At 50.6% G+C, this 25595-nt stretch overlaps 2 protein-coding genes across 7 annotated transcripts in view; one reads left to right on the forward strand and one right to left on the reverse strand.

Annotated features, from left to right (window-relative positions):
- The window catches only part of LOC118543255 (sialic acid-binding Ig-like lectin 14), a 94522-nt gene that overhangs the window by 51903 nt on the left and 17024 nt on the right, over positions 1-25595 (reverse strand). For 3 of the 6 annotated variants that reach the window (XM_078063102.1, XM_036104115.2, XM_078063105.1), the window contains 7 exons: positions 25298-25576; positions 25049-25096; positions 24244-24501; positions 23877-24161; positions 23564-23663; positions 22475-22556; positions 13366-14759 (listed from right to left, as the gene is read on the reverse strand). The exons of 1 other annotated variant lie outside the window; for it this stretch is intronic. In XM_078063102.1, the coding sequence (XP_077919228.1) occupies positions 14568-14759; positions 22475-22556; positions 23564-23663; positions 23877-24161; positions 24244-24501; positions 25049-25096; positions 25298-25576 (1244 nt within the window). In that variant the 3' untranslated portion in view covers positions 13366-14567. Of the gene's footprint in view, positions 1-13365; positions 14760-22474; positions 22557-23563; positions 23664-23876; positions 24162-24243; positions 24502-25048; positions 25097-25297; positions 25577-25595 lie in introns of those variants that run through there. 2 more of the 6 variants (XM_078063103.1, XM_078063104.1) reach the window with 1 other exon arrangement.
- Positions 115-5883, forward strand: LOC118543261 (cytoplasmic tRNA 2-thiolation protein 1). The gene is made up of 3 exons (XM_036104139.2): positions 115-284; positions 1685-2229; positions 3877-5883. Exons 2-3 carry the CDS (start codon positions 1722-1724, stop codon positions 4440-4442), a joined length of 1074 nt encoding a protein of 357 aa, XP_035960032.1. The 5' UTR covers positions 115-284; positions 1685-1721; the 3' UTR covers positions 4443-5883.

Raw genomic sequence — 25595 nt, forward strand, 5'->3', positions numbered from 1 at the left:
ACAAACCAGACGCCCCACCTGTTTTTGCGCAAGCGCAAACGAAAGACGCGCCGCTCTGGCCTGGAGCACTCTGGGAGCCGTGGGCGGAGCGCGTGACGTCACTGCGAGGCTCTCTGGGCGTGGGCCCAGCTGGTCCCGGAGCACTAGGCGCTTCCGGCCAAACCGGACCACCGGCATCTGGGAGTCGTCGGCGGGTAAACCCAAAGCCTTCTGGGAGTCGTAGTCCCTTCACCCGCTTCCGCGTTTTCTCGGAGCCTGGACTTTCCTGCGCGGGTTCTACTCAGGTGAGTGCTCCCTTCCTCGGCGCGCCGATCCCGGCCCTTTGTCGTACTCCCGTGTAGGAGTTGAGGGTCTCCATATTACTCTCCCACGCATTCCGGTAGGCATCCCTGGAGATACGGCACTCCTCTCCGTGACCCCCCAACGGTCTCTCGCGACCCGCGGGGCTGGAGTGCCCTAAGCAGCTGGTGTCCCTGCTGATCTGCTTTAGGATCTGCCTCTGTTCTGACTCCTTCTAGTTTCCACCCCCCAACCTGAGGGCGGTTCGAACGCACCCTCCTCTGTCCTGGGTACAACCTAGAGTGATCAGGGCTGGCGTAGGGGGCGTCAGGCGGCCGTGGGAGCCCAGAGGAGGCGCCAGACCCAGCCCAGGGTTCAGGAAAGACGTCCAGAGCAAAGGACCTCAAAATTTACCATGCCCAAACAAAATTACAGATTCTCTGGCCTAAACCTACGCCGTGATCTCACAGTATTTGCCTGTTCTTCCTACTTCCCCACGTCCTCCCCACGAAATGGTCCCACTGTCCTTCCAACTGCAGAAGCCAGAAGTTGAAGCTTTAAGTTGTCAGTCCTCTCAGCTTCTTTCACCTACTGCCTCGCTCACCCAAGTCTTGTGTGAGACCCATCTGCTCTATTTCCAGAAGAGATCCAGAATCTGACCACTTCTCTCCACCTCCACTGCTTCTGCTCGGCCCTAAGCCACATTATTGTTCATCTGATCATTGCAGGAGCCTCCTTACTGGTCAGCTCTCGCCACTCTCCACCCTCTATTCACACGCAGCAGCGGGAGGGATCTTGTTAAAATATAAATCAGATCCTGTCACTCCACAGCTTACAACCATCCAACGGTTGCCATCTCATTCAGAATAAAATCCAAGCTCCTCACCCTGCCAACCTCCAAGCCTTGGATCCTCTCCCCCCCCCCCCCCGCCCCCAGCCATAACTCACTTTCCAAACAACTGAACATAGGCCCTGCCCTTCAGGTCTTTGCATTTGTCTTGGAACATTCTGCCCACCCTGATCTAATGCCTGACTCCCTCTTGTCGTTCTGGCCTCAGCTCAGAGGATAATTCCTTCATATTACTCCTTATATTTGTAAAGTATCTTGGTTATTTACTTATCCATGGGTTTGCTCCTCCCTGCAACCGTTCCTATTTTGATCACTGCTGTCCCAGTGCCTAACGCATGTTGGGTAGATGGGAGGCAATGAATGGATACCTGTTGAATGGACGAATGAATAATGAACGCTTAGGCTGAGACTTGAAGGTACCAAGCTTGCGCAAGTGCCGGGAGAGTATTCCAGGCAATGGGTGTACTCAGTGCTATCCAGGCCACCTCCCTGGAGGCAACGACCCCCACAAACCGGAATCCGCATGTAACCTGCCTCCCCTCTCTCCCCGTCCAGGAGAAGCCAGCTCCTCCCGGCCCGCCCGGAACCCGCCATGCCCGCCCCGCAGTGCGCCTCCTGCCGCGCGGCGCGCGCTGCCCTCCGCCGCCCGCGCTCCGGCCAAGCGCTGTGCGGGGCCTGCTTCTGCACCGCCTTCGAGGCCGAGGTGCTGCACACGGTGCTGGCGGGCCGCCTGCTGCCGCCCGGCGCGGTGGTGGCCGTGGGCGCGTCCGGCGGCAAGGACTCCACGGTGCTGGCGCACGTGCTGCGCGAACTGGCGCCGCGCCTGGGCGTCTCGCTGCGCCTGGTGGCCGTGGACGAGGGCATCGGCGGCTACCGCGACGCGGCGCTGGCGGCCGTGCGGCGCCAGGCGGCGCGCTGGGACCTGCCGCTCACCGTCGTGGCCTACGCGGACCTCTTCGGGGGCTGGACGATGGACGCCGTGGCCCGCAGCACGGCCGGCTCCGGCCGCAGCCGCGCCTGCTGCACCTTCTGCGGGGTGCTGCGGCGCCGCGCGCTGGAGGAGGGGGCGCGCCTCGTGGGAGCCACGCACATCGTGACCGGTGAGCGCGGGCACTGCCGCCGGGGGCCGAGGGGCCGGCACCTAAAGGGCCTGGGCCCGGCTCCGAGAGGTGGGGAAGGCGCCGCTGCGTGTGCCCCGGGTGGAGGCTGCCCACGAGGAGAAGGGGCCGCGCATGCCGGCTGCAGGTGCGCGGGCACAGAGCGCGTGCGCGCCGGGGACGGGCGCTGCGCGCTCCGGAGTCGCTGCCGTCACACTGGCAGCTAGAGGGCTGGAGGGGTACCCTCTGGGGGCCGCGGTTCCCTGCATTTTAAAGAATGACGTTCTTTGTGTCTCCCCTCACGAAAGGAGGCGAGTGAAGTGGTACCACCCGTCAGAAGCCACCTGTAGTCTGAAGCGCACCTGTCTTTGCCCTGCTTTTCTCTGTCGGCCTCTCCTCTCTGCTGACCCTTACTCTCTCCCGGTCATTACTTCCACACATAATTCTTGACCATTTACTGTGTACCAGATACAAGCTCCGCAGCCCAGAGCCATACCTAACCTCAGTTACCTCTTCTGTAAAATGGGCTTATTAATAATACCGAGGTCCCAGGGTTGCTGGGAATTAGATGAGTTATGTGTGAGGCACTTAGACCGGAGACCGGCAACAGTACACGTTACAGAAATGTTTGCCATCGTGAGGACACACAAGACAGTCTCTGTTCCTGCTCTGCTCTCACGTGCATGGTTATAACCTGAGGAGGCTACTAACGAAAACCACACTCTGCCAGTTTATAGCAGGAGCACCCAGTGAAGGGAGAAGAGTAGGGTTAGGAAGCATTTCCAGAGTGAGCCAAGACCTGAAGGCCACCCAAGTAACCAGCGAAGGTCGGACAGAGGGTCGGGTTCTGAGCAGAGGAAACAGCTTATACAAAGGCCCTGAGGAGGGTTGGTATGGCCAGTTGGAGAAGCCCTAAGGAGGCCAGTGTTTTACTATCTGGACTATACAGACTCGAGTATAAGATGACAAGATGCAGGATAAGTAGACATTCAGCTTATGTTTTTATGGTGATTGTTGCATAAATATTCCCTAACCTCCTCCCTGGTCTTTCTAAACGCGGTGACCTGCATTCCCAGAGGCACTGAGGCAAGAGCTCGCTTGAGAATCTCCATTAACCGTTAAATGCCCTTTTGACTTCTGTGCAGTAGGAAGCGCACTTCTGAGACTGAAATGGTCCTTGTGGTGTAAAGCACTGTTACTACCTTCGGGAAAAGGCAACTAGCACAGGGCCTGGTTGGCCGTAAGTGGGTGGCAAATGAGGGCACCCCGAGTTGCTTCCCGGGAGCCTGTGTGTGTTCCCCTCTTGTTTCTCACTGTGACCACCTCCAGCCTCCACCTGGCTGTCCCGTGGTGCCCAGGGGTCTCCATGGCCCTGTGTGGCCCTCCCTGCTGTTCCCCACACGCCCTCTGCATCTCCCTGGGTCCTGGCTGCCCCACAGGGTCTGGGGTGTGAGGTCTCCAAGGCCTGGTCACCTACTCTGCCACTGTCCATCCCCTCCCCATCTCTCTCTGGGTCCTGGGGGTGGGGTCTCCATGGCCGGGTCGCACACTGCGTGCCACTCTGCAGGCCCCTCCCCGTCTGGCTGGGTCCTGGCTGCCCCCCCCCCCGGTGGCACCCCCCCCCTCACCTGCTCTCCCTCTCTCCCCCAGGCCACAACGCCGACGACATGGCGGAGACCGTGCTCATGAACTTCCTGCGGGGCGACGCGGGGCGGCTGGCCCGGGGCGGGGGCCTGGGCTCGCGGGGCGAGGGGGGCGCACTGCCGCGCTGCCGCCCGCTGCAGCTGGCCTCGCAGAAGGAGGTGGTGCTGTACGCGCACTTCCGCCGCCTCGACTACTTCTCGGAGGAGTGCGTCTACGCGCCCGAGGCCTTCCGCGGCCACGCGCGCCACCTGCTCAAGCTCCTGGAGGCGGCGCGGCCGTCGGCGGCGCTGGACCTGGTGCACTCGGCCGAGCGCCTGGCCCTGGCCCCGGCCGCGCGGCCGCCGCCCCCGAGCGCCTGCTCCCGCTGCGGGGCGCTGGCCAGCCGCGCGCTCTGCCAGGCCTGCGCCCTCCTGGACGGCCTGCGGCGCGGCCGGCCCCGCCTGGCCATCGGCAAGGGCGGCGGGGCGCGCGACGAGGAGGGGCCGCCACCCCCGCCGCCCAGCGACGCCGGTTCTGCGCCCGGCCCCGCCGGCGGGGAGTGCGGGGCGGCCTGTAAGGAGCGCTGCGAATAGACCCCCTCCGCCCGGGCTTCGGTGTGAGGTTGGGAGGGGGGCGGACGGGACCGGTTACCGGTGACCCCGCAGAAGCTGAGGCCGGGACTCCTGGGTCTGAGGGAGGAGGGGCTGGGGGGCTGTGGGCCAGGACTCCTGGGTCTGAGGGAGGAGGGGCTGGTGGCCGGGACTCCTGGGTCTGAGGGAGGAGGGGCTGGTGGCCGGGACTCCTGGGTCTGAGGGAGGAGGGGCTGGTGGCCAGGACTCCTGGGTCTGAGGGAGGAGGGGCTGGGGGGCTGTAGGCCAGGACTCCTGGGTCTGAGGGAGGAGGGGCTGGTGGCCAGGACTCCTGGGACTGAGGGAAGAGGGGCTGGGACGTAGACTCTTGGATCTAAAAGAGAAGAGAACTGAACAACTTCCCATTCCCAAGCAGTGGAAATTAAGGGGCTGCTTACTTAGTGCTCTGCCCAGTTCTGGGCATGCTCAGGAGAGTCCAAGCCTTCTTGAGCACCTACTGTGTGTCATGATCGGCTGTAGCGAGATTAGCAAAACCACTCGACTTGGTGGGCTCTGGTCGTTTACAGTAACCGTGCTGCTTATCTTTGAGTGCTGCGCCTACTGCAGACGCCACAAGGTCTCATTTCATCCAAACCACACACGAGCTCATTGGCCTGAGGTCACCTAGCTGGAGATGGACAGAACTGGGCGCTCCCACCCAGATCTGCACCTGGAGCTCTTCAAGACGGTGGATTTGCTCCCCACCCCCCCACCCCCGAAATCTCTCCTAGTGTCTCTGTGTGATGGGTGAGGAGCAGCTGGGTGGGCTCCCCAGACCTCAGATTATGGAGGCAGAGCTGGGTGAGCCTGGGTCAGTGACTTAACCTCTCTGGTCTTCGGTTTCCTCCTCTGAAATGGAATTACACCCCTCCACCCCCCATCAAAGCGCTGTTGTGAGGATTTGATAGGGTGCTCAATATATGGTAGCCAACTTTGTGGGTCATATTACATTGTGGCCACCAGGGGGCTCTGGGTTTCAGATTTGCTACCCTGCGCTTCCAGGAGGGTGTGAGGCCCAGAAAAGCTTCCAGCATGACCCCTGGGGAGAGACTTGGCATTCTCAGTCCCCCCTCCAAGTTTTGCTGGCCTGGTCCCTTGTCAGGAATGCCCTCCCTTTGCCATCTTCCTTCTCAAATCCTCCCGGGTATTTCTAGAAGCCTTCCTGACTCTTCTCACCTGCCCAGCCCGGGACATAGGATTCTGCCCAAGTCCCAGCCCCCAGGTCCTGCCCTCATGTGTGGCCATCCACACTCTGGTTCTTGTTCTCCCTAACTGGACTGAGGTTTGAGGGGAGATCTCCCACCCCACCAGATAACCAACATCATTTATTCAATATGTACTGAATCCCTAATGTGTGCAGGGGCATTTCTAAACATTGTTGAAAAAAAAAAAAAAGACAAAAACCTCTCACTCAGGGTGCCTGGCTGGTTCGGTCGGTGGAGCATGCAACTCTTGATCTTGGGGTTGTGAGTTTGAGCCCCACATTGGGTGTAGAGATTACCAAAAATAAATAAACTTTAAAAAAAATCTGTCTCACTCATGAAGTTTACAGTATTGTGGGAGAGGGGCAATAGACAAATTAGGGTGTAATGTGACGTCTGATGATGCATGCTCTGAATAACAAAGCAGCTTAAGGGGAAAGGGTGCTATTTCAGTTTGGGAGGTCAGGGCCTTTTTGAGAAAGTGACTTGAACAGAGACCGAAATAAAGCAAGGGAGGTTTCTAGCTATGACAGAGAATCTCGTGTCAGAACAACACTGCCACTGAGATCAACTGGAAAAGAAAAAATAGATCTATAACAAAGCAAGCTATTTGAAGACCTCAAAAAGCTACCACGGCAGTCAGGATCCCACTGAAGAGGCTCATTCTGCTGCAGGGGCCAGAAAGCTGAGGAACAGGCAGAAACCACAGGCTAAGAAGTTGGGGATCTGAGCAGAGCTTTCAACAGTGTCATAGGACTGGAGTCCAGGACTAGGTAGGCAGGGACTCAAGGGGCCAGAATCTGGGGTGACGGGAAGAGCACTGAGGTCATCCAGACACTGTGTTCATATTTTCCCCTGGACAGTTTCATGGAACCGGGTAAATAAAGTTTGATGTTCAGGGTCTCGTACAAAATAGAGGCCCAGTAAGCACCTGTTAGGACCCAAGTAAGGTCACAAATTAGAAGTAAGGGTCACCTGGAAGTAGACCCACCCACAAAAACACCAGAACCTAGCTTCAAACACACTCAATCCCAGACCAGGTGAAGATCCCTACTCTGTCTGCTTGTCAGAAAGCAAAAGTTAGGGTAGCCCTGGCCACTGAGCCTGTTTACACTTACGTTGATTAAAATTAAATTTAGGGGTGCCTCAGTCAGTTAAGCATCTGACTCTCGGTTTCAGCTCAGGTCATGATCTCAGGGTCTTGGGATGGAGCCCAGCGCAGGGCTCCGTGCTCAGCGGGGGGTTTCTCTCCCTCTGACCCTCTCCCCGCTTATGTGGGCTGGGAGAGGGTCTCTCTCTCTCTCTCTCTCCAAAATAAACAAATCTTTAAAAAACTTTAATTCAGGGCGCCTGGGTGGCTCAGTTGGTTAAGCGACTGCCTTCGGCTCAGGTCATGATCCTGGAGTCCCGGGATCGAGTCCCACATCGGGCTCCCTGCTCGGCAGGGAGTCTGCTTCTCCCTCTGACCCTCCTCCCTCTCATGCTCTCTGTCTCTCATTCTCTCTCTCTCAAATAAATAAATAAAATCTTAAAAAATAAAAATAAAAAAAAAATAAATAAATAAAAAACTTTAATTCAAAACTCAGTTCCTCGGTCACACTAAACACATGTCAAGTCTCTATGGCCACACATGGCCGGTGGCTGCCATACCAAACCGTGCAGATGCTCTCTCCCCATCATCACAGAACCTTCCTTTGTGCAGTGCTATTCTAGAGATTTCTAGTATCCAGGGGGGGCAAAATTTCCACCCGAGCCTCAGAAAATCCCTACAATTTTTCATACAAAATACCTGACCTTCAATTTAAAAATCTGCCAGGGGACAGGACAAAATGATGGCATACGGAGAGAAAAACAGCACAAACACGATCACAGGTGATCCCGATGCAAGAGTTTCAGGCATGGACTTGAACCGTTGTCACCGTGCTCAAGAAAATAGACACTAAAATGGAAAATGTCGTTGTTGAATTGGAATACATTTTAAAAAGCACCAGGCAGGGTGCCTGGGTGGCTCAGTTGGTTAAGCAACTGCCTTCGGCTCAGGTCATGATCCTGGAGTCCCGGGATCGAGTCCCACATCGGGCTCCCTGCTCGGCGGGGAGTCTGCTTCTCCCTCTGATCCTCCCCCTCTCACGCTTTCTGTCTCCCATTCTCTCTCAGATAAATAAATAAAATCTTTAAAAAAATAAAATAAAATAAAAAAATAAAAAAATAAAAAGCACCAGGCAGGATCGAATAACCAATACAAGACTTACCCTCCCGATGCAAACAAGTATAAAACTGTACAGAACGTGTGGGGTGCTTCACTGTCTTGCTCCCCATGCAGGTTGTCTTCCCTGATGACCAACACCAGCCTCAAGCCCACCACTACCCACCTGGCCATGGGCCCCACAGAGGCAACAGCTGCTCAGAGAACTACCTGGGAGCTCCCCCTTTGGGCTCCCATGTTGGCAGCTGGACATTCTCTGCAAACTCTGTCATGTCCCTCCCTTGCTACACCTGTGCTTCAGGTGCGCTGCGGAGGGATGATGCTCTCTCTTCCCAGCTGCCCCCTCCGGAACCCTTCTCCCCAGTGATGACCAGGGAGGTGAAGGCTGAGCTCTTCTCACTGCAGAACTGGCGTAACCTGTCACGGGGGCCCCTCCCTTCCCATGTTGTCTCATGCCCACTCATGTTGTCTCATCGCAAGTGCATTTCTACCCCCTCAGAATATGGATGGAGGGGGGGTCCCCATCCACTCAGAATTCTTGGACCACCCTCTTGGAGCAGGAGCGTCTGGGGGCCAGGACTTACCTGAAACTGAATCTTCTCTCCATTCTGGCTCTTAGCCCAGACCTGGTCAGACACGAAGCCTCCAGAAAGCAAGGCTGAACCCGGACTCATCTGCGGGGATCCCTAGGGCCCGCCCACTACTAGAACTAAGAGCTGGGGCCCTGGCTCCCGCCCCAGACTTGGCTGTGATGTTTGCAGGTTTCTGGTGTCAATTTGAACTCAGGACCTGTATGTGGCTCATTCTCAGGTTTCCCCGGGCTCTGGCAAGTCCCTCATCTTCAGAATGAGTCCTAATGTCTCAATGGTTCCGTTAGCTCCATGAGGCCTCCCCTATGGTACCTATTGGATCTTTCCTCCTTACCCATCACCGTTTCCCCTGACCTTGAGGCCTGAGTCCTTCCCCTCATCTGAATATTTACCTTTCATATACAATGAAGGAAAACTTAGAATTATCTCTGTGACCCACCGGCTCCCAATATAACACCTCAACCAGACTTCTGATGCTTCATTCCTTCAACAGAGCTGAATCAAAGCTCACCATAGCACCAGGCACAGAGCAGGATCACAAATCACGTGCTGTCATCGAGTTCCTTAGCAGCACAAGGAAGGGATAAAAGCAGAGCAGGTACACCTGGGTGGCTCAGTCGTTAAGCGTCTGCCTTCGGCCCAGGTCATGATCCCAGGGTCCTGGGATCAAGTCCTGCTTTGGGCTCCCTGCTCAGTGGGGAGCCTGCTTCTCCCTCTGCCTCTGCCTGCAGCTCGCCCTGCTTGTGCTGACAAATAAAATCTTTAGAAAAAAAAAAAGGCACAAGCAAATATCAACACACTGGAAAGTGAGGGGAGGAAGAGGAGGAATGGGACACAGAAGGTTTTCTGGAGGAGGTGAAGGCAGAATCAGCTCTGGGGGGCAAGTCACCCCGTGTTGTGTGAGAAGTGCATTGTGTCTTTGAAGTTAATAAGCTCCCAGGATGAAGAAGTTTTCAGAGGGAGATTAAAGAGAAGCTTGGACGTCCTCTGGCCAGTACCTCTGTCCCCTAGGACAGAGGATCACGCCAGTCCCATTCCCCGGCCCTCCTCCCTCTGCATCTGAGGCAGGTCAGGGATCTGCCTCCAGGGGGCGCTCCACCCATCATGCCAGACCTGGGGACCTCCCAGCCCAAGGGTTGGCGCTGTCCGTGGTTCTGGAGCATAGCTGGGTGAGTTCAGGAAACCCCAGTTCTGCTAAGGACCCCAATCCACAGGCACAAGGTCCCGAGCCCTAGGCCAGCAGGGCATCTAAGTCGGAGCGGTTTCAGAAAGGCTGGGTCCCTCCTGCGAAGGAGGATCCAGAAGAAGGGGTGGGAGTGGGCTGGGCTCATCTCTGTGCTTTTCCCCTCAGCCCTTTTGTTGCCGTAACATTCTTTTGACCTTGTGGAGCCAGCCTGGCGAAGGGACAGGGAGGAACAAGGTCTTCTCTGAGGTTTCAGATCATGCTCATGCTGCTGGCCCTTGGCCCACACTTTTTTTTTTTTTTTAAGATTTTTTTATTTATATTAGAGCGCGCACTCATGATGGGGAGCGGCAGGCAGGAGGAGGAGCAGACTCCCCGCTGAGCAGCGAGCCCGACGACGTGGGACTCAATCTGAGGACCCGAAGATCATGACCTGAGCCAAAGGCAGATGCTTAACCGACTGAGCCACCCAGGCGCCCTAGACCACTCTTTAAGTAGCAAGTCTGTGCCTGGATCTCGCCTTGAGTGGAGGATAGGAAAGAGGTGGACGTTCATTGGAGCTCCTCCTGTGCCAGACTCAGGACTGTGCCTTTATACACCTTGACCCAATGAACCCTCAGAACCACCCCTAGAGAGGACTGGCTAACAATTCTCATTTGGCAGAGTGGGAAACTGAGACTCAATGTGGTAAGCAACCTTCACAGGGTCTCACATCGTTGATGCACATTTGGAAGCTGGGATTGTGACCCACACATGCTTGATGCCATAGAGAGTGATTCCTGAATCCACTGCACTCTGGTCCCAGAAAAGCAGATGATGCACACTGGGGAGGTGTTTTATTTATAAGGGATAGAGAACCATCAGACGATAGTCCAGGACTGATGGTGGTTGCAGACAGCAGGAGAGACCTCCATAGGGAGAGTCTAAAGGAATCAAGATCATGTCTCCAAGGACCAGCCCCTATGCCATCTTCCAACCAGTTCAGGAGACTCTGCTGCTAATGGACATGTAACATGCTCACTAGTAGTGACAGAGTGCATTTCACTTAGCATTTGCCACCAGAATGTCCCTAGAAGAGGAAGTTCCCCAGTGAACTTCTATCTTAGGGAAGCTACCAAGCTTGTCAGGCCACCATTAAGAGTTAAGATCTCAGTGTGACCTACAGAGAGGGTAGTTTTTGAGAATGTGAGGCCAGCTACGGAGAAGCAGGGGACTGGGGAAGAAGCTGAGCATGAGGGGGTAGAATGTGCAGAAATTTGTTTAAAAATAAAAAACAAAACGCCGGGACACCTGGCTGGCTCAGTCAGAAGAACATGCTACTTTTGATTCCCGAGGTCCTGAGTTCAAGCCCCATGTTGGGTGTAGAGATGGCTAAAACAAAATAAACTTTCCCCCCCAAAGATTTTATTTGTTTGAGAGACAGCGACAGAGAGCACGAGCGGGGAGGAGAGGGAGAAGCAGGCTCCCCGATGAGCAGGGAGCCCAACGTGGGGCTCGATCCCAGGACCCCGGGATCACAACCTGAGCCAAAGGCAGATGCTTCATCGACTGAGACATCCAGGCACCCCTAAAACAAAATAAACTAAAACAAAACCAAACCAAAAACAAGAAACAAGCATTGGAGAGGCTGTGGAGAAAAAGGAACGCTCATGCACTGTAGGTGGGAATGCAAACTCGTAAAGCCACTATGCAGAACAGTATGGTGGTTCCTCAAAAAGTTAAAAATAGAACTACCCTAGTATCCAGTAATTGCACTACTGAGTATTTACCCAAAGAATACAAAAACACTAATTCCAAGATATATGCACCCCTACATTTACACCATTATTTACAACAGCCAAATTATGGAAGCAGCCCATGTGTCCATTGGTATATGAATGGATAAAGAAGATGTGGTATATGTATACAGTGGAATATTAGCCATAAACAAGAATGAAATCTTGCCATTTGCAACAACATGGATGGAGCTTGAGGATATAATGCTAAGTGAAATAAGTCAGAGAAAGACAAATGCCCTATGATTTCACTCATATGTGAAATTTGAGAAACAAGACAAATTAACAAAGAAAAAAGAGACAAACCAAAAAACAGACTCTTAACTAGGGAGTGAAGGTGATTAAGAGTACACTTACCATGATGAGCACTGAGTAATGTAGAGAATTGTTGAATCACTATACTGTACAGCTGAAATTAATAAAACATTGTATGTTAACTATACTGGAATTAAAAAAAAAAAACCCACAGGCACAAAATAGCATCATTTAGGCCAAATCCCCAAACCGGGACTTAATGCATAATCTAACTGCAGTTTTACTCTCCTATAACCAGGGCTCAGGGGTGCAGGAGCAGCTGGTTCCAGGCGTCCCAAACAGAAACAAGACAGGAATTTACTCCAGGAAGGCCAACACCGGGACGACCACGGACTAGTGTCGCCAAGACTGTCTTCAGAGAGCTGAAATATCTTCCTAGGTTTATAGTAGGAAAATGTGGGGGCGCCTGGGTGGCTCAGTCAGTTAAGGGTCTGACTCTTGATTTCGGCTCAGGTTACGATCTCAGGGTCATCAGATGGAATGCTGCACCGGGCTCCGCGCTCAGCACAGAGTCTGCTTGAGATTGTCTTTCTCTGCCCCTCCCTCCCCACCCCCACCCTGCGCACACAATTCTGCTCTTTCTCTAAAAAAGAAAGAAAAGAAGATGTTGGACGAAGGGCAGTGGGAACGTGCTGCTAGGCAGTAAAGGTGAAGTCGATCATTGTCTTGGGGTCAGTCATGCTGGGTCTCGCTGGCTCAGGGCAGTTTTTATTGCTTAAGGGGGTAGTTTCACTTTCCATCACGGGATGATCCCCCCCACCCTCCAGGGTCTTTTGCCTGAGTTAAGAGATAAGGTGGAAGGAAGATCTTAATCAATTAGAAAGTACAGACTGAGGGGATGCCTGGGTGGCTCAGTCATGAAGGGTCCAGTTCTTGATCTCAGCTCAGGTTTTGATCTCAGGGTGGTGAGTTCATGCCCCATGTTGGGCTCCACGCTGGGCATGGAGCCTACTTAAAAAAAAAAAGTACAGACTGAGGTCAAAGTGGAGGTGGTTGACATCCTCTGTCATTCCACCAGAAATGTAGTCCTAACCGGTCAGTCAGGAATTTATTGATCAGTGCCAATGAGTCTGCCACAAGGGCCCCTCCATCCCCCAAAGGAAGAGGAGGTCATCTGCAGGAAAAGACCCCTTAACCTTCACCTCCCCACAGAAGGGAAAGCAGCCTAGCTTGGACTGATCCTTTTCTCTTGCTAATAACTTTCTTGCCCCACCTCCTTCTAGAAAAATTTCCGTTTTGTACCTCAATTAAAAGCCTAATGTCAGGCGCTTACAATCAGAAAAGCTCATTGGGCACTGGTACTGCAGGGCTGCTAGGGAAGTTTCGGCTGTTTTCGTCTTAGTGCTTTCTTGAGAAAAATAAATAAATAAATTAGTCCAACTTTAGAGGAGGGGAGAGGATAAGCTCTTCCGCCCAGGCTCTCAGCCGGGGTGTGTGCAAGGACTTCGGGTGTGAAGGCCCAGCCAGCGTCTGCCAGGGGAAGCAGAGGCAGAGCCTCCAAGGGAGGGATCTCAAATTGCACAGCCGTGGGTTAGAATAACATGGAGGTTGTAAGGAAGAAAGCGGAGAGAAGTGCAGATGAGTGGTGCTAAAGACCAAAAATTCCACTGAGTAAATCTGAGGATGTAACTGGCTTTATTCAATGACTCCTGACTTCCGGTAAAGAGACAGGTTGCGCGTAGTGGGAAGTTTTTATAGGCAGAAGGGTGGGGCAAGGGAGTTGTTATCAAAATAAAAGATTTTTTCAGATTGGGCCATCTTTTCGGGGGAAGATCTTACCCTGCAGGTGACCTCAGCAGTGCTGATCGGGAAATTTCAGATCCTCTGGGGCGCCTGGGTGGCTCGGTCGTTGAGCGTCTGCCTTCGGCTCAGGTCATGGTCCCCGGGGTCCTGGGATCCAGCCCCGCATCGGGCTCCCTGCTCCGCGGGAAGCCTGCTTCTCCCTCTCCCACCCCCCTGCTTGTGTTCCCTCTCTTGCTGTGTCTCTCTCTGTCAAATAAATTAAAAATAAAGGTCACATTTCTGGGAGAGGTTGAAATTGCCTTTAGTCTTGGTTTGCTGTTGCGGGGGCAAGTGCCTCCATCTCGGGCCTGTTGTTTCTTTTCCAACAGTAGCTACAGGGGGGCCGTAATGACTTTAAAAGCCAGGGGCAGCCGATGCTTGTGATGTATTGTCTAAGGCTAGGGAGCCTTGAAGGGGTTTGTGCAGGAGACCCGGGGTTAGCTCTCTGGCTGTTGGACAGATCCCTGTGGGGCCCATCCACGAGACAGGGAAGGGACTGACGGTCAGGAGGGTAAGGAATGTGCTGGAAGAACTGACAGGTACAAGTGGGATGAGGAGAAGACTCCACGGAGATGATAAGATGCTGTATCATGAAGCAAACGCCAGGCCAAGGCGCTGGTCTTTCCCTGGGGAGGCTTTGAAGAGCTCTGGGAAGGAGAATGACGCCCGCAGGTTGCTACCCTGTGCTCTGGGCCTGGTCACCCCCAGCCTCAGAGAGCAGTAGGTACTGAGCACAGGTGAGACAGGACATTTGTTGGTTGATTTCTGCATGTTAATTTCTTTAATGGCCACAGCCACCTCTGAGGCAGGGTGCATGATCTCTGATTACAGAACGGGAAACTGAGGCACAGAGCGATGAAGTGACTTGCTTGACAGCCTACGTTGGAGCCCAAGTCAGCTCTACCTGGGGACACTCGGCAAGTCCTTCCTGTTTGTATTGCCACAGGGCTCCACATGCTTCACCAATTAGTGCCTGACTTCTCCTCTCCCCCAGGGGCCGCGACTCCTCAGGCCAGCACCGGGCTCTAAGCCATCCTCATTCGCTTGTCTTGATCTCTGAGTACTCGCTGGTGCTGGTGGCCTCCTCATCCGCAGGTTCCCTCGACTTCATCTCGTGAAAGCTGAAGGAGGCGTAATGGAGCTCCTGTTCATCCCCCGAGGGAGGGGCATCCCTGACAGGGGTTGCTTGGGCTGGGGGGCTGTCTGGCCAGGGCTTTTGCCTGAAACCCTGAGTAAAGAAGAAACAAGGGAGTCAGAGAAGGAATAAGGCAGGTGTGGTCCCCAAGGGAAGTTGGGCTAATGGGGCATTTATTCATTCATCTTCCTATTCATACATACTTCCTACGAATTCAATTATTCACGCATCCATTTAAAATTCTGTAATGTTGGGATGCCTGGGTGGCTCAGTCGGTTAAGCACCTGCCTTCGGCTCAGGTCATGATTCCAGGGTCCCGGGATTGAGTCCCACATCAGGCTTCTTGCTCAGGGGAGATCCTACTTCTCCCTCTGCCCCTCACCCCACTCGTGGTCTCTCTCTCTCAAATAAATAAATCTTTAAAAAAATAAAAATAAAATTCTGTAATGCAATAATAATAATAATAATAATAATAATAATAAAATAAAATTCTGTAATGCTATGACTGTTTGGCCATATTGAAGGCTTACTAATCATGTTTAATCCTCACAAAAAACCAGTGTGAATGATACTTATTCTCCCCATTTTACAGATTAGGGAGACTGAGGTGGGGGAAGGTGAAGTAACTTGCCCAAGTCACTCCTCTAGTCACCAGCAGAGCCAGGAACAAAACTCAGGCCTGCTGTGTTATTGGAAATAAAAAGAAGCAGAAATACTTGAACAAAAATAAAGATAAAATTCCCAGAATTGAAGAAAGATAAACCACCTCAGCTGAAAAGGGCCCCACAAATTCAAGAAAAAAGACCAGGGAAACCACATACCCCAATACAGCATAGTAAATCTTAAGAATATCAAAACAAAAGAGAAAAATGTAAAAGTTTCCAGGGACAATGAGTGGATCACTTACAAATGTGCAAGATTCATACAGACATAAATTTTTTTTCTTTTCTTTTCTTTCTTTCTTTTTTTTTTTTTTGCAAGAGAGAGAGAGAGCTGGCACACGTAAGTAGGGGGAGGGGCAGAGGGAGAGGGAGAGAGAGAATCTCAAGCAGACTCCCCAGTGAGCACAGAGCCCGACATGGGGCTCGATCTCACAATCTCATGATCCTGAGATCATGACCTGAGCTGAAATCAAGAGTCAGACACTTAATCACCTGAGCCACTGAGGCGCCCCCAGACATAACATTTCTTAACAGCAATACTGGGTACAAGAAACAATAGGGTACAGTGTTTAAAGCATTGAAGGAAGGGGGTGCCTGGCTGGCTCAGTGGGTAGAGTGTGTGACTCTTAATCTTGGGGCTGCAAGTTTGAGTCCCAAGTTGGGTGTAAAGATTACTTAAAAGAAAAATAAGATAAAATAATAAAGCATTGAAGGAAAATCACTTTGATCCTAGAATTTTTTTTTAAGATTTTATTTATTTATTTGACAGAGAGAGACACAGCGAGAGAGGGGACACAAGCAGGGGCAGAGGGAGAGGAAGAACTGGACTCCCCGCTAAGCAGGGAGCCCGATGTGGGACTCGATCCCAGGACCCTGGGATCATGACCTGAGCCGAAGGCAGACGCTTAACAACTGAGCCACCCATGTGCCCCATCCTAGAATTTATATCCTGCCAAGTGAAATTCAAATGTAGGAACATTAAAAAAGAATTTCAAACACACAAGTCCTCAGAAGTCTTAATACAAGAAAATCCAAATTGAAAACACATTGGGAAGAAGAATCCAAATAAAAGTAACAAAACCTGAAAATGCTGCAATAAATCTGGGGTACAAAGGTGACAAAATACCCCAGTAAAATGTGTGGCTGTGTATTAAACAAAAGACCATATAGAAAAATGTTAAGTATGTTCATAATAACCCAGAATGAGAAATGAAGATCTAGAAAAAGCACCAACATTGTGGAAAGTGGAGGGAAAGAAGAACAAGAGATACATAAAAGTACACTGAAGTTTTTTTGTTGGGTGTAAGAGAGATATTAATTTTTTAAGAAAGGAGAAAATGAAATACTGAAAGAAATGGAACCAAGTGAAAGGAAAAGTTAAAATAGGAGAACAAAATCCGCATGTATTAACAACCACAGAAAACACAAATAGAGGACGTCAAATTGGTTTTGTAAAAACCTGGCCGGCTCAGTCAGGAGACTCTTAATGCCAGGGTTGTGAGTTCAAGCCCCATGTTGGGTGCGGAGCCTGCTTAAAAAATACAAAATAAAAAATTCTTTAAAAAAAAAACCTGGTTATATGCTGTTTACAAAAATCACTTCTGAAGTATAAATAAAATGTTATTGGAGGAACAGAGGATGTAAAAATATCAGACATCTTACTAGCCAATGACAAATTGGTGTATCTATATTAAGATCCAACCAAATAGACTTTAAAACAAAAAGTATCAATAGCAATAGAGAGGATCACTATGTGTGATCAAATGTTCAATTCACTGAGAGGATACAGCATTTCTAAAATACATGGACTCACAACCTGGAGATCAAGAGTAGCATGCTCCACCAACTGAGCCAGCCAGGTGCCCCAAACTGGGATACTTAAAAAAAATTTTTTTTAAATGGGCTCCATACCCAATGTGGGGATCAAACTCACAACCCTGAGATCAAGAGTCACATGCTCTTCCGACTGAGCCAAAAGGCGCCCCTGTGATATTTTTTAAACAAACAAACAAACAAACAAACAAACAAAAAACTGTTAAAATGGCCAACAGACACATGAAAAAATGCTCCACATCACTCGGCATCAGGGAAATATAAAGCAAAACCACAATGAGATACCACCTCACACCAGTCAGAATGGCTAAAATTAACCATTCAGGAAACGACAGATGTTGGTGAGGATGCAAAGAAAGGGGAACCCTCCTACACTGTTGGTGGGAATGCAAGCTGGTGCAGCCACTCTGGAAAACAGTATGGAGGTTCCTCAAAAAGTTGAAAATAGAGCTACCCTATGACCCAGCAATTGCACTACTGGGTATTTACCCCAAAGATACAAATGTAGTGACCTGAAGGGGCATGTGCACCCCAATGTTTATAGCAGCAATGTCCACAATAGCCCAACTATGGAAAGAGCCCAGATGTCCATCAACAGATGAATGGATAAAGATGTGGTATCTATATACAATGGAATATTATTCAGCCATCAAAAAGTGAAATCTTGCTATTTGCAACAACGTGGATGGAACTAGAGGGTGGTTTTTTTTTTAAAGATTTTATTTATTTTATTTGAGAGAGAGAGAGCATGAGAGGGGGAAGGGTCAGAGGGAGAAGCAGACTCCCCACTGAGCAGGGAGCTCAATGAAGGACTCGATCCCGGGACTCCAGGATCATGACCTGAGGCGAAGGCAGTCGCTTAACCAACTGAGCCACCCAGGCACCCTGGAACTAGAGGGTGTTATGCTAAGTGATATAAGTCAATCAGAGAAAGACAATTATCATATGATCTTGCTGATATGTGGAATTTAAGAAACAAAACAGAGATTCATAGGGGAAGAGAGGAAAAAATAAAACAAGAAGAAATCAGAGAGGGAGACAAACCATAAGAGACTCTTAATCATAGGAAACAAACTGAGGGTTGCTGGAGGGGAGGTGGATGGGGATGGGGTAACTGGCTGATGGACATTAAGGAGGGCACGTGATGTAATGAGCACTGGGTATTATATAAGACTGTTGAATCACAGACCTGTATCTATGAAACCAGTAATACATTATATGTTAATTTTTAAAAAATGAAAAAAAAAACTGTTAAAATACTTCAATGTCTATATACAAATTATTAGAACTAACAAGGGAGCTTAGGGGCGCCTGGCTGGCTCAGTCAGTGGAGCATGCGACTCTTGATTTCAGGGTAAGTTTGAGCCCCACGTTGGGTGTAGAGATTACTTAAAAATAAAATATTAAAAAATAACTAACACGAGAGCTTAGCAAGCTGGAAGAATACAAGATCAATAAATATGTAATTGCTTTTCACACATTGTTGCATCTACTGAGAGAATGAAGACAATCCTCAGCATCCAGACCAGCACCCCAAAGAGCTGGGTGTCACTGTGAAGAGATGAACATTTATAGTGGAGCCCCAGAAGAACTCTGCAGAGGTGTTCAGTCCCACCAAAGTAGAAAGTAGAAGGAGAAGCTGTTTGGACAAATTAAGGAACTGGCTACTGTTCAATCTTTTGCCACCTACTACCAACACTCCGTGTGACACAGACCTCTGTGACCAAAGAATGGAGTCTGAATGTGCTCATTTCCCCATCACTGATTCAGGAGAGTGAGTTATTTATTGAAATACGAAATCTCTTAGAAGAAAAATACATCTGCAGAGGATGCATGAGGCCAGATTTTTTGTGCAGTATCTGAAGTCCAAAAGGATGAGTTGATTCTTGAACAAAATGACATTATATTTGCATCAAATTCAGCTGCTTTGATTCAGCTAGCCATGACAGTTAAAAACAAGACTATCACAAAATTTTCAGACGGTATCTCTCTGTAAAAGCATGGTGCAGGAGGCTTATGAGTAGATCTAAGAATGCTCCAGCTACCAAACCAACAGGAATCTAAATGACACCTAAGACCAATTTGTAATTTTTTTAAATTCTAAAACACTTTATACATTTTTTTAAGTTTATTATTATTATTATTTTTAGTAATCTCTACACCCAGCATGGGGCTTGAACCCATGACCCTGAGATCAAAAGTTGCATGCTCCTCCCACTGATCCAGGCAGGTGTCCCAACCTTTCATAATTTTTTTTAAAGATTTATTTATTTATTTATTTGAGAGAGAGTGAGTGTGTGTGCACGTGTGCACGAGTAGGGGCGGGGGGTAAGGGGAGAGAGAGACAGAGTTATGAGCAGACTCACACTGAGCACAGAGCTTGGTGCAGGGCTCAATCTCACCACCCTGAGATCATGACCTGATCCAAAATCAAGAGCCGGCCACTCAACAAATTGAGCCATCCAGGCACCCCAACTCTTCATAAATTTTTAACAAATGTTTTCATCCTGCATATCATTGATGAGTGATCAGAAAATGCACCTTTAAAAAGATAGCATTTAAGGGATGCCTGGGTGGCTCAGTTGGTTAAGCATCTGCCTTTGGCTCAGGTCATGATCCTAGGGGCCTGGGATAGAGCCCCACGTCGGGTTCCTCTGCCTGTAACTCCCCTTGCTTGTGCTCTCTCTCTCTCTGACAAATAAATAAAATCTTTAAAAACAATAAATAAAAAGATAGCATTTATAATAGTAACAAAACTAGTTATTAAGGAAGTAAAATAACAAAAGGTTTGCAAGACCTGTCTGAAGGAATTCTACATCTTTCTTGGAAAAACTTTAACTAATAGATACCTGTTCTTGTGCACAAGAAGACTTGAATTTATAAATAAGTAAATTCTTCCCGAGTTGATACACAGGTTCAATGTAATTCCAGTAAAAAACCAACAGGAGTGTTTTTTGGAACTAGACAAACTGATTCTAATGTTTATATAGGACAGCAAAAGGCCAAGAATAGCCAAGATGCTATTAAAGAAAATTAAGGAGGTGCTCCTGCTCTATCAGATATCAGGACTTGGTCTTGAATTATTGCCTTGCCTCTAGAGACAGTGCTGACTCAAGGACAGTTAAATTGACCACTGGAATAGAATACATTTTGATGTATGATGGGGGCACCTAGATGGCTCAGTCAGCATATGTGACTCTTGATCTCAGGGTTGTGATTTTGAGCTCCATATTAGGCATGGAGTCTATTAAAAAAAAAAAAAAAACGAAGAAAAGGCGCACCTGGGTGGCTCAGTGGTTTAAGCGTCTGCCTTCGGCTCAGGTCATGATCTCAGGGTCCTGGGATTGAGCCCCACATCAGCAAGGAGTCTGCTTCTCCCTCTCATTCTGCCTGCCACTCCCCCTGCTTGTGCTCTCTCTCACTCTCTTCCTCTCAAATAAATAAATAAAATCTTAAAAAAAAAAAGAAATTATACTTGAATATCCTTCTAATCTTAGGATAAGAAAGATTTTCTTAAATGAGACCCAAAAGTCACTCAACAGAGAAGAGGAGATTGGTGAATATGGTTATATTACAATTAAGAACTAACGTTCATCAAGGTCACCTTTAAAAAGTGAAGACAAGTTAATCACTGGGAAAAGATATTTACAATGTATATAACTGGGAAAAAAGTATGAAAATGTATAAAGCTCTCCAATAAATTCAATAAGAAAGTCAAACACCCAATACGGCATTGGGCTGCAGATGGGACCGGGCATTTTAGAGAGGAGGTGTTCATATGCCAGTAAGACAGAGAGATTTTCATCCTCACTGGCAACCAATGAAATGCAAATCAATACCATAGTGAGATAGTGAGATGACAAAAAAATTTCAGAAAACCAAGTGCTGCAGAGATTATAGATCAACAGGATACGAAAGGCACAGATGGATGTATAAATGGATGCACTTGCTCTGGAAAACCTTGTAAATCGGAATATTCACACACCCTCTGACCTAGTAATTAAATTCTTACATAATGCTGAAGAAAAACTCTTGCATGTGAATGCAATGAGATATGAACAAGAACATCTGGAACAACTCAAATGTCCAGCAACAGGAGCTTAGGCAATAGACAAAATCATAAAATGAAACAGACAACTGCAACTTCATGCAACATGGATGAATCTCCATAACATAACTTACAGTGTTGGGTCTACAAAAGCAAGTCCAAGAAGAGTGCACAGAATGTGACCAACCTTTGTAGGTTCAGAAGTAATTAAACTAATCAGCATCTATTTCAGGCATACGTATATGGGATAATGCTAGCAACAAAAGATTCAGAGCAATGGTTACTGGGGATGCGTCACAGAGCAACCTGAGCAGATGGAAGTTAGGGTCAGTGTTTGAGGTCTCGGGTTGGATGGTAGGCTCACAGTTGCTTATCATATTGTGAACAAAATGAGTAAGTACTAATGAACAATGCTTGTTCCTGCGATAAGAGGTTGGTCACAAATAAAGCATTTTGGATAACACCATTTAGGGTAATATGGATGTAATTTTATAGGGGAGAGGGGACATGTTGCATACAGGTAGAGTGAGAGACAATTGCAGCCCCCTGCCCTCAAAGACATCACAAATATGAGAGGGCGGAGATAAGGCAAAGGCGGTGATGTTGTGTGAGGTGCCCCTCAAGACAGGGATGGACACAGAGCTCTGGGCACATAGGGGAGAGAGGCGTGGACCCTGGCAGGGAGGGAGATGGCAAAGGTTTCCCAGAGCAGAAGATGCTGGTACTGGAGCTAGAAGTATGATCACACAAGGTGGTCTGGTGGAAGTCGAGACAGGAGAGCATTCCAGGTGGGAGGAACTGTACATGCAAAGGCCCTAAGTCATAGGGGAGCAGGTGTGTATGGAGACCATGAGAAGGCCAGTGTGGCTGGACCATAGCCAGACCAGGGCTGGAGTGGCCATCAGGGGAGACTTCTAGAAGTACTTTAAATATCAGACCAAGAAATGTGACTCGATTCTCTAAACAACGGGAGCAAACAACATAATTGAAACTCCCAAATGGCTGGAAAGCAATAGATTTCGGGAGAGGTTCTGTCAGGCTATGTCCAGCAAAGAGTGATCAGCAGGGGTGGGACACGAGGTGACCAGAGGGCCACTGGGTCTGGGAGATGAAGGCGAAGAACAGAAGGGACGTCAACTCCCAGGTGTCCACCCAGGTGACCAGGGTGGAGCAGGGGATGGGGAAATGCTAGGAGCTCCATCTGGACTCTGAAAGGACAAGCCCGGGGCCCCGCAACTGCATGAGAGGACGCCAGCATCACTCACCCAGGCAACTGTACCCATGACAGGATCTTCATTACCCAGGCCCTCTCGACTCCCGGATGCTTGCTTCCTGCGGGCTTTCACTCTAAGGGGAGAAACGAACACACTGCAGCCAGGATGGCTCAGGCACCCATGGGCAGCCTGCCCGTTCTCTGGTGAAAGGGCATCCAGACCCCAGAAGTAACCTCAGACCTTCCTGACCTGCAAGTAAGCACTCCATCCCCCTGGATGAGCAGAGGCTCGGCCAGACCAAACCTCCATCACTAAAGATCCCTCTAACACATTAAAAACTTGTGCCCGAGTGGTCATAGCAGTGTTATTCGTGATAGCCAAAAAGTAGAAACAGGCCAAATGTCTGTCAGTAGATGAATGACAAACAAAATGTGCTCCACCCATGCAATGGAACGGTATATGGAAATAAAAAAAGGATGCAGTATCGGGCGCCTGGGCAGCTCAGTCAGTTAAGCGTCTGCCTTCAGCTCAGGTCATGACCCCGGGGTCCTGGGATCGAGCCCCACTTGGGCTCCCTGCTCAGCAGGGAACCTGCTTCTCCCTCCGCCTCTGTCTCTCCTCCCCACTTGTGCTCACTCTCTCTCAAATAAATAAATAAAAATCTTTTAAAAAAAAGGATCAAGGACTGACGCATGCCACAACACGCATGAACCTTGAAAACATCATGCTAAGTGAACGAGGTCAGTCACAAAGGACCGCGTGTTGTATGATTCCGCTTACACAGAATGTTCGGAATAGGCAAATGTAGGGAGACAGAAAATAGATTGGCGGTTGCCTAGGGCTGGGGGAGGATGGGGACAGGATGAAAATTAAGGAGTGGAGGGTTTCTTTGGTTTGTTTCTCTTTCATTTGGGGGCTGATGCAAAAGTCCTGTAATTGTGGTAATGGATGCACAACTCGGAATACACTAAAAGCCATTGAATTGTACACTGTAAATGTACGGGAAGTATATCTAGTACAGCTGTTATCCCCCCACCGCCCAAAAGAGATGCCCTCTGGATCTACTCTACTCCGCTCTGCATTTCTGGGATTGGGTGACCTCTCTCCGCACTCCCTGTACCTCCCCGGACAAAGACTTACATGCAAAAGAAGAGGAGGCACAGACTTAGGGACAGCAGGGCCACAGCACAAGCACCTCCAAGAGCGGCAGGCAAGGCTCCTGCCAGGAACACTGATTTCCCTGCAGAGAAGAGGTGTGTCAAGACTCACTTCCAGGACTCAGTCTCTTGCTTTCCTACCTCCTTGCAGAACTTGCTGAAGGGCCAGCTTAGGCCAGAGATGGAGCAGCACCCTAGCCCACCAATCGCCCTCTGTGCAGGCCCCAGCCCCAGCCAGCCGCAGGCTTCTCTAGGACTCCCTTCCCCTACACCTTGGCCCCCGACAGCCCCTGGACCTGGCAGCAGCAGGACCGTGGCGCTCTGTTTCCCGTGGGCATTCCGGGCCTCGCAGCTGAGTCTGAGGCCGGAGCCCAGCGGCCCGCTGAGGCTCAGGGAGCTGTTGGCCCAGGGCCCCGCAGAGCTGGAGGTGATGGTCCAGGAGGCGTTGCCGTGGTTCCCTTCCAGCAGCCCCTCCCCCAGCCGCCAGCGCAGGGTGGGGGCCGGGTGGGCTCGGGAGGAACAGCTGCAGTGCAGCCCCTCGCCCTCCCAGGAGCAGGAGGGGCTGAGCAGCCGTGGGGGGTCTGTGGGAGGGAGGAGAGGGGTCAGCGGTGTCTCTCCTGCCCAGGCCCCCGGCAGCCTGCCCCCAGGGGTCCCCACACTCACAGACCACAGAGAGATGCAGGGAGATGTGCTGGGAGCCCAGCGGGTTCTGAGCTTGGCAGGTGAGGTCTCCTTCCTCTGCAGCCCCTACTTGAGGCAGGTCCAGGTTTGCACTCCCGTAGATGGGGGTGGCATTCCAGGGGGTGGACCCCCGGAACCAGCTCAGCTCGGCAGGGGGGCTGCTGTCAGCAGCACAGAGCAGATGCAGAGCCTGGCCCTCCAGGATGAGAACCAATGAGGTGTTTTGCAGAATCTTCGGGACTTTGGGAGAGAGATGCAGAGAGAGGGCACCAGCTGTGGGAGGCTGGCAGTCTCCATCCCTCCCTCCTTCCCAGGAGCTGGTTGGCATCTCCCTCTCTTTTCTTGACCCACTGATTTGGTTCCATCAGGGTTGAAAGCCTGGGCTTTACACCTAAAAGAGGTTGACCTCAAGTGTCTGGGCCTCATATCTTCAGAGGAGGCTCAGTGTCCCACTGGGACATGCCTGGACTGTTTGGTGGCTTCACTCAGTGAACACAGCAGGAAATAGGATGGAGGAGGCTGGGATGGAGGGGTAGGTGGGAAACCAGAGGAGTGAACTGGTGAGGTGAAATGGGCTTTGCACAGTTTGTGCGCATGTGTGAGCGTGTAGGAGTGCAGGTGCGTACACCCATGGGAGGTAGAGGAGGGAGGGTGGTGATTTTTATCCTTGCTTTTCCCATATCTGATCCCATTAAGGCTATGATCCCCACTGCCTTGCTGGGAGCTGACCCGCTACCCCCACCCCAGGGCCAGGTCCCAGCCCCCAAGAAGACAGGTTCTTTCCTACCTGCAACATCGCTGAAGAAGATGCTGATGTTGAGTTTCTGGGGAGCGTCTGGGATGGAAAGATATGGCCCTGCTTCAGATGTGAAGATTGGGATGGAAGTTGACCCAGCACCCAAGGAGGGGTAGGGGAACCGGGAAGGTGGGGATTGCTGTCCTTGTCCACTCCCCACCTACACTCCCAGGGCGCGCATGTGCGCGCACACACAATCCCCACTGCCCTGAGGGACCCAGCCATCCCTCCAGCACTCACAGGAGACATTGAGCCTGATGGTTCTTTCCACAGTGTCCTGACCTCCTGGCAGGTGCACCTGACAGGTGAGGTTGCTGCCATGGTCCTGCAGCCTCGGGGTGAGGGTCAGCACTGAGGAGTGGAGGGTCTGGGGGTCCAGCGAGTCAAGAGCATCCCCCACCCAGGAGAAGGTGAGAGGTCTTCCCTCTTCGCAGGATCCCAGCAAACTGCAGGTCAGGTTTGTGGGATAGCCAGACTTCAGGGGCTCCGGAAAGTAGATGTCGGGTTTCTGTGTCAGGGCTGAGGAGGAGAGAGGGAG

Source organism: Halichoerus grypus, chromosome 15 (genome assembly GCF_964656455.1).
Source record: "Halichoerus grypus chromosome 15, mHalGry1.hap1.1, whole genome shotgun sequence".
Lineage (NCBI taxonomy): Eukaryota > Metazoa > Chordata > Mammalia > Carnivora > Phocidae > Halichoerus > Halichoerus grypus.

What these genes read in the sequence shown, in the direction of transcription:
- LOC118543261 (XM_036104139.2), top strand. Translation starts at nt 1,722, where the DNA reads ATGCCCGCCCCGCAGTGCGCCTCCTGCCGCGCGGCGCGCGCTGCCCTC. An exon ending in AGCCACGCACATCGTGACCG is followed by an intron (nt 2,230 to 3,876) that starts GTGAGCGCGGGC and finishes TCTCTCCCCCAG; the next exon opens with GCCACAACGCCGACGACATG.